General features: G+C 50.2%; 1 protein-coding gene across 4 annotated transcripts in view; it reads right to left on the bottom strand.

Annotated features, from left to right (window-relative positions):
- Positions 1-19409, bottom strand: part of ASH1L (ASH1 like histone lysine methyltransferase) — a 57605-nt gene that overhangs the window by 12517 nt on the left and 25679 nt on the right. For all 4 annotated transcript variants that reach the window (XM_072131610.1, XM_072131608.1, XM_072131609.1 and 1 more), the window contains exons 3-7: positions 7229-11033; positions 4358-4447; positions 3533-4187; positions 3273-3458; positions 487-581 (exon numbers count right to left, since the gene is read on the bottom strand). In XM_072131610.1, coding sequence (XP_071987711.1) covers positions 487-581; positions 3273-3458; positions 3533-4187; positions 4358-4447; positions 7229-11033 — 4831 coding nt within the window. The remainder of the gene's footprint in view (positions 1-486; positions 582-3272; positions 3459-3532; positions 4188-4357; positions 4448-7228; positions 11034-19409) is intronic.

The following is a 19409-nucleotide window of genomic DNA, read 5'->3' as shown; positions in this document are numbered from 1 at the left end:
CACCACCCCGGAGCCAGGGGAGCACAGCGAGGCGCTGCGAGAGTAACAGAGCCACGAGCAGGAAGACCGAGCAATGCACCACAGATCACCACCCCCGGAGCCAGGGGCTTTATCCCCCACATTGCTCACCACCCCAGGCTCTGCAGCTCCATCGACCCACATGCCCTCCACCCTGGGATCAGACGCTCCCCCCCCCGCCCATGCCCTCCACCCCTGGCCTCTGCAGCTCCATCGACCCACATGCCCTCCACCCTGGGATCAGACGCTCCCCCCCCGCCCATGCCCTCCACCCCTGGCCTCTGCAGCTCCATCGACCCCCATGCCCTCCACCCCAGGCTTAGATGCTCCACCCCCGCCCATGCCCTCCACCCCTGGCCTCTGCAGCTCCATCGACCCACATGCCCTCCACCCTGGGATCAGACGCTCCCCCCCCATGCCCTCCACCCCAGGCTCTGCAGCTGCAGGACTGTTATAGTGGGCACTTACCTATGTGTATGGGTGCTGGCATGAGGCCGTATTCGTGCTCTCGTGGGACGTACTCCAACTTCTCTTTCTTCAGCTGAATCAGGCGACTCTTTGGGCTGCAAAACAAGGAGGAAAAACACAAGCAGTGACACACTGACACGAGGAACCAGAAGTGACAAGAACCAGGGAGGTAAATTGCCCCAAAAAGAAAAAAAAACTGACACAGGGGTAGAGGACCCGTCACTATGAGGACCCCACAGCTGACACAGGGGTAGAGGACCTGTCACTATGAGGACCCCACAGCTGACACAGGGGTAGAGGACCCGTCACTATGAGGACCCCACAGCTGACACAGGGGTAGAGGACCTGTCACTATGAGGACCCCACAGCTGACACAGGGGTAGAGGACCCGTCACTATGAGGACACCACAGCTGACACAGGGGTAGAGGACCCGTCACTATGAGGACCCCACAGCTGACACAGGGGTAGAGGACCCGTCACTATGAGGACCCCACAGCTGACACAGGGGTAGAGGACCCGTCACTATGAGGACCCCACAGCTGACACAGGGGTAGAGGACCCGTCACTATGAGGACACCACAACTGACACAGGGGTAGAGGACCCGTCACTATGAGGACACCACAGCTGACACAGGGGTAGAGGACCCGTCACTATGAGGACACCACAGCTGACACAGGGGTAGAGGACCTGTCACTATGAGGACACCACAGCTGACACAGGGGTAGAGGACCCGTCACTATGAGGACACCACAGCTGACACAGGGGTAGAGGACCTGTCACTATGAGGTCACCACAGCTGACACAGGGGTAGAGGACCCGTCACTATGAGGACACCACAGCTGACACAGGGGTAGAGGACCCGTCACTATGAGGACACCACAGCTGACACAGGGGTAGAGGACCCGTCACTATGAGGACACCACAGCTGACACAGGGGTAGAGGACCTGTCACTATGAGGACACCACAGCTGACACAGGGGTAGAGGACCCGTCACTATGAGGACACCACAGCTGACACAGGGGTAGAGGACCTGTCACTATGAGGACACCACAGCTGACACAGGGGTAGAGGACCCGTCACTATGAGGACACCACAGCTGACACAGGGGTAGAGGACACCACAGCTGACACAGGGGTAGAGGACCCGTCACTATGAGGACACCACAGCTGACACAGGGGTAGAGGACCCGTCACTATGAGGACACCACAGCTGACACAGGGGTAGAGGACCCGTCACTATGAGGACCCCACAGCTAACACAGGGGTAGAGGACCTGTCACTATGAGGACCCCACAGCTGACACAGGGGTAGAGGACCCGTCACTATGAGGACACCACAGCTGACACAGGGGTAGAGGACCCGTCACTATGAGGACACCACAACTGACACAGGGGTAGAGGACCCGTCACTATGAGGACACCACAGCTGACACAGGGGTAGAGGACCCGTCACTATGAGGACACCACAGCTGACACAGGGGTAGAGGACCTGTCACTATGAGGACACCACAGCTGACACAGGGGTAGAGGACCCGTCACTATGAGGACACCACAGCTGACACAGGGGTAGAGGACCCGTCACTATGAGGACACCACAGCTGACACAGGGGTAGAGGACCTGTCACTATGAGGACACCACAGCTGACACAGGGGTAGAGGACCTGTCACTATGAGGACACCACAGCTGACACAGGGGTAGAGGACCCGTCACTATGAGGACACCACAGCTGACACAGGGGTAGAGGACCCGTCACTATGAGGACCCCACAGCTGACACAGGGGTAGAGGACACCACAGCTGACACAGGGGTAGAGGACCCGTCACTATGAGGACACCACAGCTGACACAGGGGTAGAGGACCCGTCACTATGAGGACCCCACAGCTGACACAGGGGTAGAGGACCCGTCACTATGAGGACACCACAGCTGACACAGGGGTAGAGGACCTGTCACTATGAGGACACCACAGCTGACACAGGGGTAGAGGACCTGTCACTATGAGGACTCCACAGCTGACACAGGGGTAGAGGACCCGTCACTATGAGGACACCACAGCTGACACAGGGGTAGAGGACCCGTCACTATGAGGACACCACAGCTGACACAGGGGTAGAGGACCCGTCACTATGAGGACCCCACAGCTAACACAGGGGTAGAGGACCTGTCACTATGAGGACCCCACAGCTGACACAGGGGTAGAGGACCCGTCACTATGAGGACACCACAGCTGACACAGGGGTAGAGGACCCGTCACTATGAGGACACCACAGCTGACACAGGGGTAGAGGACCTGTCACTATGAGGACACCACAGCTGACACAGGGGCAGAGGACCCGTCACTATGAGGACACCACAGCTGACACAGGGGTAGAGGACCCGTCACTATGAGAACACCACAGCTGACACAGGGGTAGAGGACCTGTCACTATGAGGACACCACAGCTGACACAGGGGTAGAGGACCTGTCACTATGAGGACACCACAGCTGACACAGGGGTAGAGGACCTGTCACTATGAGGACACCACAGCTGACACAGGGGTAGAGGACCCGTCACTATGAGGACCCCACAGCTGACACAGGGGTAGAGGACCCGTCACTATGAGCACCCCACAGCTGACACCTGTCTCTACTAATATACCTAGATCCCGTTACATTGTGATCTATGGCTGCCCATAAAGCTTGGATAGCTTGCATGTGGCAGTCTGCACTGGAGTTCTGGTATTATATTCATGTAGCAGGTGAGTGTGGAGCACAGGATTGCAGAATTCGGTTATGGTTACTCACTCGTTGGTTTTATAAACATCTGAGAAGAGGCCCGCTTTCTGGAATTTCTTCTTAGGAGGACGAGCAAGCTTCTTCTCTCGCTGCACCGGTGGTGCCAAGTGGCAGGTTCTCCTAGGGTCGCAGAGGTCATGGTTCATGACGGATTCATGACTAGAAGGGACATCTCTGATGTGAAGCTCAGCCACACTGTGGAGGAAGCAAGTATAGTAGAGTAATGTCTGAATACTGACTCCTGAATATGGATGTAGAGTGGTGAGTACCTGCTGATGTTATCCTGCTCCTCATCAGTCCTCAGCCTCTTCATCACGGTCTTCTCCAGCTCATGGTGTTTCCTCTTCCACCCTTTGCGATGCTCGTTCTCCTGACCAACTCCTTGTACGACGGCTTCAATAACATCGGTGACTGTATCAGCCCGTGCGGCTCCGTCTCGCTCATTGATGGTGTCCAGATGGATCTCCTCCTCCAGGGGGTACTTACGGGGTCGCCCAGGTCTTCTCTTCACAATGTTGTTTCCTGTTCGGGACTGTCTCTGCAGTTTCTTGGCCTTCAGGATCTTATTGACATGGTCTAAGTTCTTTTTGGAGGCCAGGATCCTGTAGTTGTACATCCTCCGTGCCTGTTTGTGTATGGCCTCCACCACACTCCTCTTCAGGTTGTGACTGGAATAGGTGGGATGCCCAAAGCCGTCCATCAAGGATTCCCGGGAAGCAGAGTCTAAATGTCCCTGGCTCTTCTCCCTGCCGAGTCCTCTTGCTGGGCTTGAGGAAGCCGAAACAGAGGCATTATTGGAGAGGACATTGTCCACCGTCTTCTCCAGCACACTCTTCTCTGCATAGCCGATCCTCTGCAGCAGGATGTCCGCTGAGTCTTCAGCTGCAGAGCTGTGTCTTGTACCTCGCAAAGGAACCCCCATAACTACAAGGAGAAGTCATATTTGTCACATACATCACAGGTATGGCAGCCAAGACTGGCGGGAATGGGGCTGGGGTGCAAGTTCATGACCCCCCCCCCCCCCCACATGCATCCAGAGCCTGTCCCACCAGCTGACCACAGCAGGACACAAGCAGCGGGCCGATCCACATTACCTGAGCAGGAAGTGCTCTCTGACGCGCTCCGCCTCCTGGGAGGACTGCAGCTCAAGTGCTCCGGCGTTCTCAGGCCGCGGTCCTGACACCCTGAAACATGAACAGATTACACACCACGAAATGTTACATCCCAGCTCCAGTGACATCAACAGACCCTAGACCTCCCTCCAGTGATATTACATCAGTGACATATGCCATGACTAGAGAGCAGCGGCGCCATCACTGAGAATACAGCCTATCCATCACTAGAGAGCAGCGGTGATATCACTGAGAATACAGCCTATCCATCACTAGAGAGCAGCGGCGCCATCACAGAGAATACAGCCTATCCATCACTAGAGAGCAGCGGTGCTATCACTGAGAATACAGCCTATCCATCACTAGAGAGCAGCGGTGATATCACTGAGAATACAGCCTATCCATCACTAGAGAGCAGCGGCACCATCACTGAGAATACAGCCTATCCATCACTAGAGAGCAGCGGTGCTATCACTGAGAATACAGCCTATCCATCACTAGAGAGCAGCGGTGTCATCACTGAGAATACAGCCTATCCATCACTAGAGAGCAGCTGTGCCATCACTGAGAATACAGCCTATCCATCACTAGAGAGCAGCGGTGCCATCACTGAGAATACAGCCTATCCATCACTAGAGAGCAGCGGTGCCATCACTGAGAATACAGCCTATCCATCACTAGAGAGCAGCGGCACCATCACTGAGAATACAGCCTATCCATCACTAGAGAGCAGCGGTGCTATCACTGAGAATACAGCCTATCCATCACTAGAGAGCAGCGGTGTCATCACTGAGAATACAGCCTATCCATCACTAGAGAGCAGCTGTGCCATCACTGAGAATACAGCCTATCCATCACTAGAGAGCAGCGGTGCCATCACTGAGAATACAGCCTATCCATCACTAGAGAGCAGCGGCGCCATCACTGAGAATACAGCCTATCCATCACTAGAGAGCAGCGGCACCATCACTGAGAATACAGCCTATCCATCACTAGAGAGCAGCGGCGCCATCACTGAGAATACAGCCTATCCTTAGAGAGCAGCGGCGCCATCACTGAGAATACAGCCTATCCATCACTAGAGAGCAGCGGCGTCATCACTGAGAATACAGCCTATCCATCACTAGAGAGCAGCGGTGCCATCACTGAGAATACAGCCTATCCATCACTAGAGAGCAGCGGTGTCATCACTGAGAATACAGCCTATCCATCACTAGAGAGCAGCGGTGCCATCACTGAGAATACAGCCTATCCATCACTAGAGAGCAGCGGTGATATCACTGAGAATACAGCCTATCCCTCACTAGAGAGCAGCGGTGATATCACTGAGAATACAGCCTATCCCTCACTAGAGAGCAGCGGTGATATCACTGAGAATACAGCCTATCCATCACTGAGAATACAGCCTATCCATCACTAGAGAGCAGCGGTGTCATCACTGAGAATACAGCCTATCCATCACTAGAGAGCAGCGGCGCCATCACTGAGAATACAGCCTATCCATCACTAGAGAGCAGCGGCGTCATCACTGAGAATACAGCCTATCCATCACTAGAGAGCAGCGGTGTCATCACTGAGAATACAGCCTATCCATCACTAGAGAGCAGCGGTGCCATCACTGAGAATACAGCCTATCCATCACTAGAGAGCAGCGGTGCCATCACTGAGAATACAGCCTATCCATCACTAGAGAGCAGCGGTGCCATCACTGAGAATACAGCCTATCACTAGAGAGCAGCGGTGCCATCACTGAGAATACAGCCTATCACTAGAGAGCAGCGGTGCCATCACTGAGAATACAGCCTATCCATCACTAGAGAGCAGCGGTGCCATCACTGAGAATACAGCCTATCCATCACTAGAGAGCAGCGGTGCCATCACTGAGAATACAGCCTATCACTAGAGAGCAGCGGTGCCATCACTGAGAATACAGCCTATCACTAGAGAGCAGCGGTGCCATCACTGAGAATACAGCCTATCACTAGAGAGCAGCGGTGCCATCACTGAGAATACAGCCTATCCATCACTAGAGAGCAGCGGTGCCATCACTGAGAATACAGCCTATCACTAGAGAGCAGCGGTGCCATCACTGAGAATACAGCCTATCACTAGAGAGCAGCGGTGCCATCACTGAGAATACAGCCTATCCATCACTAGAGAGCAGCGGCGCCATCACTGAGAATACAGCCTATCCATCACTAGAGAGCAGCGGCGCCATCACTGAGAATACAGCCTATCCATCACTAGAGAGCAGCGGCGCCATCACTGAGAATACAGCCTATCCATCACTAGAGAGCAGCGGTGCCATCACTGAGAATACAGCCTATCCATCACTAGAGAGCAGCGGTGCCATCACTGAGAATACAGCCTATCCATCACTAGAGAGCAGCGGCGCCATCACTGAGAATACAGCCTATCCTTAGAGAGCAGCGGCGCCATCACTGAGAATACAGCCTATCCATCACTAGAGAGCAGCGGTGACATCACTGAGAATACAGCCTATCCATCACTAGAGAGCAGCGGCGCCATCACTGAGAATACAGCCTATCCATCACTAGAGAGCAGCGGCGCCATCACTGAGAATACAGCCTATCCATCACTAGAGAGCAGCGGCGCCATCACTGAGAATACAGCCTATCCATCACTAGAGAGCAGCGGTGTCATCACTGAGAATACAGCCTATCCATCACTAGAGAGCAGCGGCGTCATCACTGAGAGTACAGCCTATCCATCACTAGAGAGCAGCGGCGCCATCACTGAGAATACAGCCTATCCATCACTAGAGAGCAGCGGCGCCGTCACTGAGGATGAAGCTTATTAGTTACAGAACACGGTTTCTCTACACACAGTTACCTGGCTGGGCTTGAGGGTTATCCTTCCGTAGTGACCTATTCTCTGAGAACAAGGCTTGGCTATCACTCAGCACTTTACGGCCAGCACTGGTGGATAGGCCGCCCCGGCAGTTCCCTATTGCACTGGTGAAGAGGTTGGTGTGCTCCTCGTTGCTTGCGGTCTCGGTACTGGATGTGAGGCTACTAAGTGAGAGGCCAGCAGGACCGCTGCAACAGTCAATTTGTAAGGGACTTTGGAGTCCAAGTGCCAATGAGCCGGCTTCCGGGGCCTCTCTGCGGTGCCAGGGATCATCCCGGCTCAGTAATCCTTTGGAAGGAGACAGGTGACTACAGGATAAGTGGCAGCGGTGCTTGTCCTTATGTTTGTACCTATCAGTAACATTGTCTTTCCCAAATCTGTAACGTTTTAAAGACTCCAATACTGTCCTGGAAGAGCCGGCCAGCGGATCCATAGAGAGCTGCTGCTGCTCGGAGCGGTGCTCTCTGTGTTTGTGGCGGTGCCGGTGTTTGTGCTCTACCATCCAGCTGTATGCCATGTCTGGGGGGACACTGGGGTAGGTGCCCACCGGCAGCAGCGGGGTACGGCTGCTAGTGAGAAATGCTTCCTGTCGCAGCAGCTTGTGTTTCTTCTTGTGGTACTTGGTGGGGTTGAGAAGTAGATGACCCGTGTGCATGTACGATGGCGGGTGCAGGGGTGCAGTGAATGAGGGGGAGGGAGGGGGAGGATAAATAGTGGGGGGGTATCGTCCATAATAACTTAAGCCAATGGGGGCAGCAGTGAGCGGGGAGGGAGAATAAGGCATGCTGTATGAAGGGTAGAAGCCTGTGCCGGAGAGCGGGAATCCCAGGCCGTGCATGAAGGGCATTTCTGACATTGCTTCCCGCATTTTGGGAGGCCGTCCCCTTTTCTTTTTTATATCCGGTTTCCGGATGTAGTGCAAAGGATCCAATGGAAACGTTGGATGGCTGTAAAAGCTATTAAATTTGAGACGAAATATGGTAGGGAGCAGATCCCTTGGAATGAAGTGATGACTTCGGTGTGTGATATGGAGCTCACTCAGGTGAGCAATGATCTCTTCCAGGTCGGCCAGGAAATCGGGGTCCTGGTGGCCGCGCAGCTGCGGGTACTTCTTTTTACGTTTCCTCTTCTGCCTCTTGATTTTGTCATATCCCAGGAAGTCGTAGCTCCTGTGCTTACACTTGTGCTTGTGCTTCTCCTTGAGGCTGTTGAGGACGGCTGAAGCCTCTGGCACCACCAGGGAGATGTGCTCAAAGGAATGTCTCCGCTTCTTCTGCGCAAAGAACTTCTCGGCCCGGTCGGAGGTGCTGTTATTGTCTGTCCCGATGCCGCTGTCACTGGGGATTGTCTCGTCACTGTGAGACTCGCTGATGGGTGAAGACGTGGCTTCCTTCAGAGAGGGGATCTCATTCAGGTGGGATGGAGAGCTGGGGAGCAGACTAGAAGGTGACAACTGTCTGGAGTCCTTGGAAGCTTTTCTCATGGCAAGTGTCTGGAGAAAGGAACCGTGTCGAGAGTGCATGTGACTGTAGGGCACCGGGTTTGGCTCCAAAAAGCTGGCATCACTGCCCAAAGGACTCTGGGCATCACTTGCACAAGAAGAGAAAGAGCACATTGGAGAAGGCAGAACCTCAGAGGTGGAAATGGCCGGAGAGATCAGCGGAGACACAATCGGACCTAATGCATGCGCGTCTTGCGGTGCTGCTTTCTCCAGTAGCGCATCACTAGCGGGACTCATACAATCAAAAGTTGCCTTTGGCTTGCGTCCTCTTCTCTTCCCAATGTAGATGGTTCCTTTCTTGCTGACATTTATCTGCTGCCCCAGCTTGGAGCTGAAGGTGGCCGCCAGGGTGGAGACCGGCCCCGGCATTTTGGCAGGTACTTTCCCTTTGCAGTTTTGATCATTGCCCCCAGACAAAATCTGGCTCAGGAGCTTTCTCCTCTTGATGGTTTTCATCTTGTTGATCTTGCGTATGATGGTTTTCATGAGCTGACCGTTGTTCCTCCTCACACCCTTGCGGTCAGGCTCTCCACATGTGGTTCCTACTCTATAAGGGTCGTCATTTGTGTAATGTTTGCTTTGTAGAAGATCTTCATTTTGCCGTCGATCACTTTCGCAATCGGTCCGCTTTGGATTATCAGTCACTAAGAAAGGTGCAACAGAAAGCACTGGGGGTGTCCGCAGCTGAGGAGCAGAGTCCCTCCTCGGCCTCCCTCGCTTCCTTGGAAACAGTGGTCTGGGTAGGTTAGTTTTGAGAGGAGGCATCTCTACTTCCGGCTGCAGGACAGGTGGACCTGGTTCATCTTTAGATTGTGAAGAAACCACCTTGAAAGATGGGATTTTGAGCGCTCTTTTGGGAGGAGCATCCAGTTGCGGCATGTCCTTACTCTTTGGTTTTCCTCGATTCAGTTTATGAGTGACCAAAGTATCTGGTGAAGTGCAGAGCATTTTGTAGCTGCGGTGAGTGCTATAAAGCTTAGGAGACTCCTTGGGGGTTTCCTTACCAGGTGCATCATGGGAAGTGCTTGTTTTGGACAATGTTGACTTGTGGACAGGACCAGTCACTGCTGTGCGCCCCCCACCTGGTCTCTGTGCTGCCGATTCCTTGGAGGAATAGATGTTTTTGTTGGGCACTTTAGTCCATCTGGGCTTCTTGCCTTTTCTTCTTCTGAAGTGTTTGGCCGGTGCGCTGCCGATTCGTCCTCCGGGCTGGACAGGGGAACTCTGCTTTTCTGACAAGCTGCTAACTTTTATCAGCTGCTTTTTTCTAAGCAGACTTGCGAAGCTGACGATGGAGGGATCGGACTTGTGAGCAGCAGGCTCGACACGTTGTGTGGGCTTCTTGTTAGAGCCACATAGCCCGGTGGGAAGGCGGCTGCTCACCTTAGCTGGGTGAAGGCTGACGTCTTCTTTGCAGGGTTTGTTTTTGTGTAACAGGTCCAGAGGGGGCGCAGCAGTGTCAGATGTAATCTGCCTTGTGTCACTCGGCTCATCGATACATTCCACATGTGATGTGTCAGAGTTTAAGTGCAATGAGTTGGAGGGGGACTGAGGACAGTTCACATGAGAGCTCCTGCTGCAGGATGTTAGAGAGGTTGCCGGGGTTGGTGAGGGTAGGTTTCCTTCACATGCTGCACTGAAAGGTGATCCGGTGTTAGATGCATCAGATGCCCCCCCATTCCTGACGTCCAGTGAAGTGCAATATACAGGACAGGGCTTCTCCTGCATGTCTGGGTCAGATACACGCTTCCCTGGAGGGGCAGGTGTCCGCTCGTTCTCCGCACCAGGTGCCTCTTTCCTGTTGGAGAACTTTTCCAGGACGCTCTCCCTTGTTGGCTGGACACTGGTAACCTCTAACATTGGGCTGATCTTGGCGTCATGGTCATCAGAGGAGCCGTCAGGTGCTACAGGAGGAGGATTCCCAGTGTCTGGTGTTACCTGCTGGTCGATGACCTGGCCGCCCAGAGACGAGGAGGACAATGACTGCTTTTTGGCTCTAACTTTGGAAGACTTGGAAGGTGGGCAGGTGGCTATAAGCTGGGCTAGCTTCTCAGTAACACTGCTGGCTGTGCCATTCACCACAACCCTGTCCTTTAAGTCAGGGTCTCTGTTACTGACAGCTCCTGCAGTTGGTGCCTTGTTGTGCTCAGTTTTTTCAGAGTGCAAAGGTGAAAGTGTTTTCGTTGAGGATTTCTTCTCCTCCTCTGGCTGTTCAGCTAAGTGCTCGACCTTGGTGGCATTGTGAACGTGGTTGTATCCAGACATCTTCATTGATTTAGAAGGATCCTAGAAAATAAAAAGGTAACGCCGGATGAAATAAAGTGTGGGATAGGTGTGTGCAAACGGTGCCTATGTGTGCCACCTATGTGTGCCAGCAACCAGGGGCTGCCTATAGGGTCTTACTAGCATTCAGCCATCATGACACAACTACATGAGTCAGAGCCCAGTGGGAAGTGTCTGTGTTTATATCATTCTGTTGTTTTAAAGTTTTGTCCTTTGATGGTGGCTGCTGCCGGGTGCTGTGCCCATCATCAGGAACAACCTGCAGCACAGACACTGCTGCGCCAGAGACCCCGGGCACAAAGCCAGCGCCACCAACCCCCCGACATCCTGATCCTACCTATGTAACCTGCAACATACACACTACACATCATACATCATACATGTCCTATACTACAGGAGAGATCATACACCCGCACACTATACATCATACATGTCCTATACTACAGGAGAGATCATACACCCCGCACACTATACATCATACATGTCCTATACTACAGGGGGGACCATACACCCCGCACACTATACATCATACATGTCCTATACTACAGGAGGGACCATACACCCCGCACACTATACATCATACATGTCCTATACTACAGGGGAGATCATACACCCCGCACACTATACATCATACATGTCCTATACTACAGGAGGGATCATACACCCCGCACACTATACATCATACATGTCCTATACTACAGGAGGGACCATACACCCCGCACACTATACATCATATATGTCCTATACTACAGGAGAGATCATACACCCCGCACACTATACATCATACATGTCCTATACTACAGGAGGGATCATACACCCCGCACACTATACATCATACATGTCCTATACTACAGGAGGGATCATACACCCCGCACACTATACATCATACATGTCCTATACTACAGGAGAGATCATACACCCCGCACACTATACATCATACATGTCCTATACTACAGGAGGGACCATACACCCCGCACACTATACATCATACATGTCCTATACTACAGGAGGGACCATACACCCCGCACACTATACATCATACATGTCCTATACTACAGGGGGGACCATACACCCCGCACACTGTACATCATACATCATACATGTCCTATACTACAGGAGGGACCATACACCCCGCACACTATACATCATACATGTCCTATACTACAGGGGGGACCATACACCCCGCACACTATACATCATACATCATACATGTCCTATACTACAGGAGGGACCATACACCCCGCACACTATACATCATACATGTCCTATACTACAGGGGGGACCATACACCCCGCACACTATACATCATACATGTCCTATACTACAGGAGGGATCATACACCCCGCACACCATACATCATACATGTCCTATACTACAGGGGAGATCATACACCCCGCACACTATACATCATACATCATACATGTCCTATACTACAGGAGAGATCATACACCCCGCACACTATACATCATACATGTCCTATACTACAGGAGAGATCATACACCCCGCACACTATACATCATACATGTCCTATACTACAGGAGAGATCATACACCCCGCACACTATACATCATACATGTCCTATACTACAGGAGAGATCATACACCCCGCACACTATACATCATACATGTCCTATACTACAGGAGGGACCATACACCCCGCACACTATACATCATACATGTCCTATACTACAGGAGAGATCATACACCCCGCACACTATACATCATACATGTCCTATACTACAGGAGGGATCATACACCCCGCACACAATACATCATACATGTCCTATACTACAGGAGGGACCATACACCCGCACACAATACATCATACATGTCCTATACTACAGGAGAGATCATACACCCCGCACACTATACATCATACATGTCCTATACTACAGGAGGGATCATACACCCCGCACACTATACATCATACATGTCCTATACTACAGGAGGGACCATACACCCCGCACACTATACATCATACATGTCCTATACTACAGGGGAGATCATACACCCCGCACACTATACATCATACATGTCCTATACTACAGGGGGGACCATACACCCCGCACACTATACATCATACATGTCCTGTACTACAGGAGAGATCATACACCCCGCACACTATACATCATACATGTCCTATACTACAGGGGAGATCATACACCCCGCACACTATACATCATACATGTCCTGTACTACAGGAGGGATCATACACCCCGCACACTATACATCATACATGTCCTATACTACAGGAGAGATCATACACCCCGCACACTATACATCATACATGTCCTATACTACAGGAGAGATCATACACCCCGCACACTATACATCATACATGTCCTAAACTACAGGGGAGATCATACACCCCGCACACTATACATCATACATGTCCTATACTACAGGAGAGACCATACACCCCGCACACTATACATCATACATGTCCTATACTACAGGAGGGATCATACACCCCGCACACTATACATCATACATGTCCTGTACTACAGGAGGGACCATACACCCCGCACACTATACATCATACATGTCCTATACTACAGGAGGGATCATACACCCCGCACACTATACATCATACATGTCCTATACTACAGGAGGGATCATACACCCCGCACACTATACATCATACATGTCCTATACTACAGGAGAGATCATACACCCCGCACACTATCCATCATACATGTCCTATACTACAGGAGAGATCATACACCCCGCACACTATACATCATACATGTCCTATACTACAGGGGGGACCATACACCTCGCACACTATACATCATACATGTCCTAAACTACAGGGGGGACCATACACCCCGCACACTATACATCATACATGTCCTATACTACAGGAGGGATCATACACCCCGCACACCATACATCATACATGTCCTATACTACAGGGGAGATCATACACCCCGCACACTATACATCATACATCATACATGTCCTATACTACAGGAGAGATCATACACCCCGCACACTATACATCATACATGTCCTATACTACAGGAGAGATCATACACCCGCACACTATACATCATACATGTCCTATACTACAGGAGAGATCATACACCCCACACACTATACATCATACATGTCCTATACTACAGGAGGGACCATACACCCCGCACACTATACATCATACATGTCCTATACTACAGGAGAGATCATACACCCCGCACACTACACATCATACATGTCCTATACTACAGGAGAGATCATACACCCCGCACACTACACATCATACATGTCCTGTACTACAGGAGGGACCATACACCCCGCACACTATACATCATACATGTCCTATACTACAGGAGAGATCATACACCCCGCACACTATACATCATACATGTCCTATACTACAGGAGGGATCATACACCCCGCACACTATACATCATACATGTCCTATACTACAGGGGGGACCATACACCTCGCACACTATACATCATACATGTCCTAAACTACAGGGGGGACCATACACCCCGCACACTATACATCATACATGTCCTATACTACAGGAGGGATCATACACCCCGCACACAATACATCATACATGTCCTATACTACAGGAGGGATCATACACCCCGCACACAATACATCATACATGTCCTATACTACAGGGGGGACCATACACCCGGCACACTATACATCATACATGTCCTATACTACAGGAGGGATCATACACCCCGCACACTATACATCATACATGTCCTATACTACAGGAGGGATCATACACCCCGCACACTATACATCATATATGTCCTATACTACAGGAGAGATCATACACCCCGCACACTATACATCATACATGTCCTATACTACAGGAGGGATCATACACCCCGCACACTATACATCATACATGTCCTATACTACAGGAGAGATCATACACCCGCACACTATACATCATACATGTCCTATACTACAGGGGGGGACCATACACCCCGCACACTATACATCATACATGTCCTATACTACAGGAGGGACCATACACCCCGCACACTATACATCATACACGTCCTATACTACAGGAGGGACCATACACCCCGCACACTATACATCATACATGTCCTATACTACAGGAGGGATCATACACCCCGCACACTATACATCATACATGTCCTATACTACAGGAGAGATCATACACCCCGCACACTATACATCATACATGTCCTATACTACAGGGGGGACCATACACCCCGCACACTATACATCATACATGTCCTATACTACAGGAGGGATCATACACCCCGCACACTATACATCATACATGTCCTATACTACAGGAGAGATCATACACCCCGCACACTATACATCATACATGTCCTATACTACAGGAGGGACCATACACCCCGCACACTATACATCATACATGTCCTATACTACAGGAGAGATCATACACCCCGCACACTATACATCATACATGTCCTATACTACAGGAGGGACCATACACCCCGCACACTATACATCATACATGTCCTATACTACAGGAGAGATCATACACCCCGCACACTATACATCATACATGTCCTATACTACAGGAGGGATCATACACCCCGCACACTATACATCATACATGTCCTATACTACAGGAGAGATCATACACCCCGCACACTATACATCATACATGTCCTATACTACAGGAGAGATCATACACCCGCACAATATACATCATACATGTCCTATACTACAGGGGGGACCATACACCCCGCACACTATACATCATACATGTCCTATACTACAGGGGAGATCATACACCCCGCACACTATACATCATACATGTCCTATACTACAGGGGAGATCATACACCCCGCACACTATACATCATACATGTCCTATACTACAGGGGAGATCATACACCCCGCACACTATACATCATACATGTCCTATACTACAGGAGAGATCATACACCCGCACACTATACATCATACATCATACATGTCCTATACTACAGGGGGGACCATACACCCCGCACACTATACATCATACATGTCCTATACTACAGGAGAGATCATACACCCCGCACACTATACATCATACATGTCCTATACTACAGGAGGGACCATACACCCCGCACACTATACATCATACATGTCCTATACTACAGGAGGGATCATACACCCCGCACACTATACATCATACATGTCCTATACTACAGGGGGGACCATACACCCCGCACACTATACATCATACATGTCCTATACTACAGGAGGGATCATACACCCCGCACACTATACATCATACATGTCCTATACTACAGGAGAGATCATACACCCCGCACACTATACATCATACATGTCCTATACTACAGGGGGGACCATACACCTCGCACACTATACATCATACATGTCCTATACTACAGGAGAGATCATACACCCCGCACACTATACATCATACATGTCCTATACTACAGGAGAGATCATACACCCCGCACACTATACATCATACATGTCCTATACTACAGGAGAGATCATACACCCCGCACACTATACATCATACATGTCCTATACTACAGGGGGGACCATACACCCCCCGCACACTATACATCATACATGTCCTATACTACAGGGGAGATCATACACCCCGCACACTATACATCATACATGTCCTATACTACAGGGGAGATCATACACCCCGCACACTATACATCATACATGTCCTATACTACAGGAGAGATCATACACCCCGCACACTATACATCATACATGTCCTATACTACAGGAGAGATCATACACCTCGCACACTATACATCATACATGTCCTATACTACAGGAGAGATCATACACCCCGCACACTATACATCATACATGTCCTATACTACAGGAGAGATCATACACCCCGCACACTATACATCATACATGTCCTATACTACAGGAGGGACCATACACCCCGCACACTATACATCATACATGTCCTATACTACAGGAGAGATCATACACCCCGCACACTATACATCATACATGTCCTATACTACAGGAGGGATCATACACCCCGCACACTATACATCATACATGTCCTATACTACAGGAGAGATCATACACCCCGCACACTATACATCATACATGTCCTATACTACAGGAGGGATCATACACCCCGCACACTATACATCATACATGTCCTATACTACAGGAGAGATCATACACCCCGCACACTATACATCATACATGTCCTATACTACAGGAGAGATCATACACCCCGCACACAATACATCATACATGTCCTATACTACAGGAGGGACCATACACCCGCACACAATACATCATACATGTCCTATACTACAGGAGAGATCATACACCCCGCACACTATACATCATACATGTCCTATACTACAGGAGGGATCATACACCCCGCACACTATACATCATACATGTCCTATACTACAGGAGGGACCATACACCCCGCACACTATACATCATACATGTCCTATACTACAGGGGAGATCATACACCCCGCACACTATACATCATACATGTCCTAAACTACAGGGGGGACCATACACCCCGCACACTATACATCATACATGTCCTGTACTACAGGAGAGATCATACACCCCGCACACTATACATCATACATGTCCTATACTACAGGGGAGATCATACACCCCGCACACTATACATCATACATGTCCTGTACTACAGGAGGGATCATACACCCCGCACACTATACATCATACATGTCCTATACTACAGGAGAGATCATACACCCCGCACACTATACATCATACATGTCCTATACTACAGGAGAGATCATACACCCCGCACACTATACATCATACATGTCCTAAACTACAGGGGAGATCATACACCCCGCACACTATACATCATACATGTCCTATACTACAGGAGAGACCATACACCCCGCACACTATACATCATACATGTCCTATACTACAGGAGGGATCATACACCCCGCACACTATACATCATACATGTCCTGTACTACAGGAGGGACCATACACCCCGCACACTATACATCATACATGTCCTATACTACAGGAGGGATCATACACCCCGCACACTATACATCATACATGTCCTATACTACAGGAGGGATCATACACCCCGCACACTATACATCATACATGTCCTATACTACAGGGGGGACCATACACCTCGCACACTATACATCATACATGTCCTAAACTACAGGGGGGACCATACACCCCGCACACTATACATCATACATGTCCTATACTACAGGAGGGATCATACACCCCGCACACCATACATCATACATGTCCTATACTACAGGGGAGATCATACACCCCGCACACTATACATCATACATCATACATGTCCTATACTACAGGAGAGATCATACACCCCGCACACTATACATCATACATGTCCTATACTACAGGAGAGATCATACACCCGCACACTATACATCATACATGTCCTATACTACAGGAGAGATCATACACCCCACACACTATACATCATACATGTCCTATACTAAAGGAGGGACCATACACCCCGCACACTATACATCATACATGTCCTATACTACAGGAGAGATCATACACCCCGCACACTACACATCATACATGTCCTATACTACAGGAGAGATCATACACCCCGCACACTACACATCATACATGTCCTGTACTACAGGAGGGACCATACACCCCGCACACTATACATCATACATGTCCTATACTACAGGAGAGATCATACACCCCGCACACTATACATCATACATGTCCTATACTACAGGAGGGATCATACACCCCGCACACTATACATCATACATGTCCTATACTACAGGGGGGACCATACACCTCGCACACTATACATCATACATGTCCTAAACTACAGGGGGGACCATACACCCCGCACACTATACATCATACATGTCCTATACTACAGGAGGGATCATACACCCCGCACACAATACATCATACATGTCCTATACTACAGGAGGGATCATACACCCCGCACACAATACATCATACATGTCCTATACTACAGGGGGGACCATACACCCGGCACACTATACATCATACATGTCCTATACTACAGGAGGGATCATACACCCCGCACACTATACATCATACATGTCCTATACTACAGGAGGGATCATACACCCCGCACACTATACATCATACATGTCCTATACTACAGGAGGGATCATACACCCCGCACACTATACATCATATATGTCCTATACTACAGGAGAGATCATACACCCCGCACACTATACATCATACATGTCCTATACTACAGGAGGGACCATACACCCCGCACACTATACATCATACATGTCCTATACTACAGGAGGGATCATACACCCCGCACACTATACATCATACATGTCCTATACTACAGGAGAGATCATACACCCCGCACACTATACATCATACATGTCC

This window comes from Engystomops pustulosus, unplaced genomic scaffold (assembly GCF_040894005.1).
Source record: "Engystomops pustulosus unplaced genomic scaffold, aEngPut4.maternal MAT_SCAFFOLD_100, whole genome shotgun sequence".
Classification (NCBI taxonomy): domain Eukaryota; kingdom Metazoa; phylum Chordata; class Amphibia; order Anura; family Leptodactylidae; genus Engystomops; species Engystomops pustulosus.
The sequence above is the reverse complement of the archived record's forward strand: the minus strand, read 5'-3'. Positions and strand labels throughout refer to the sequence as shown.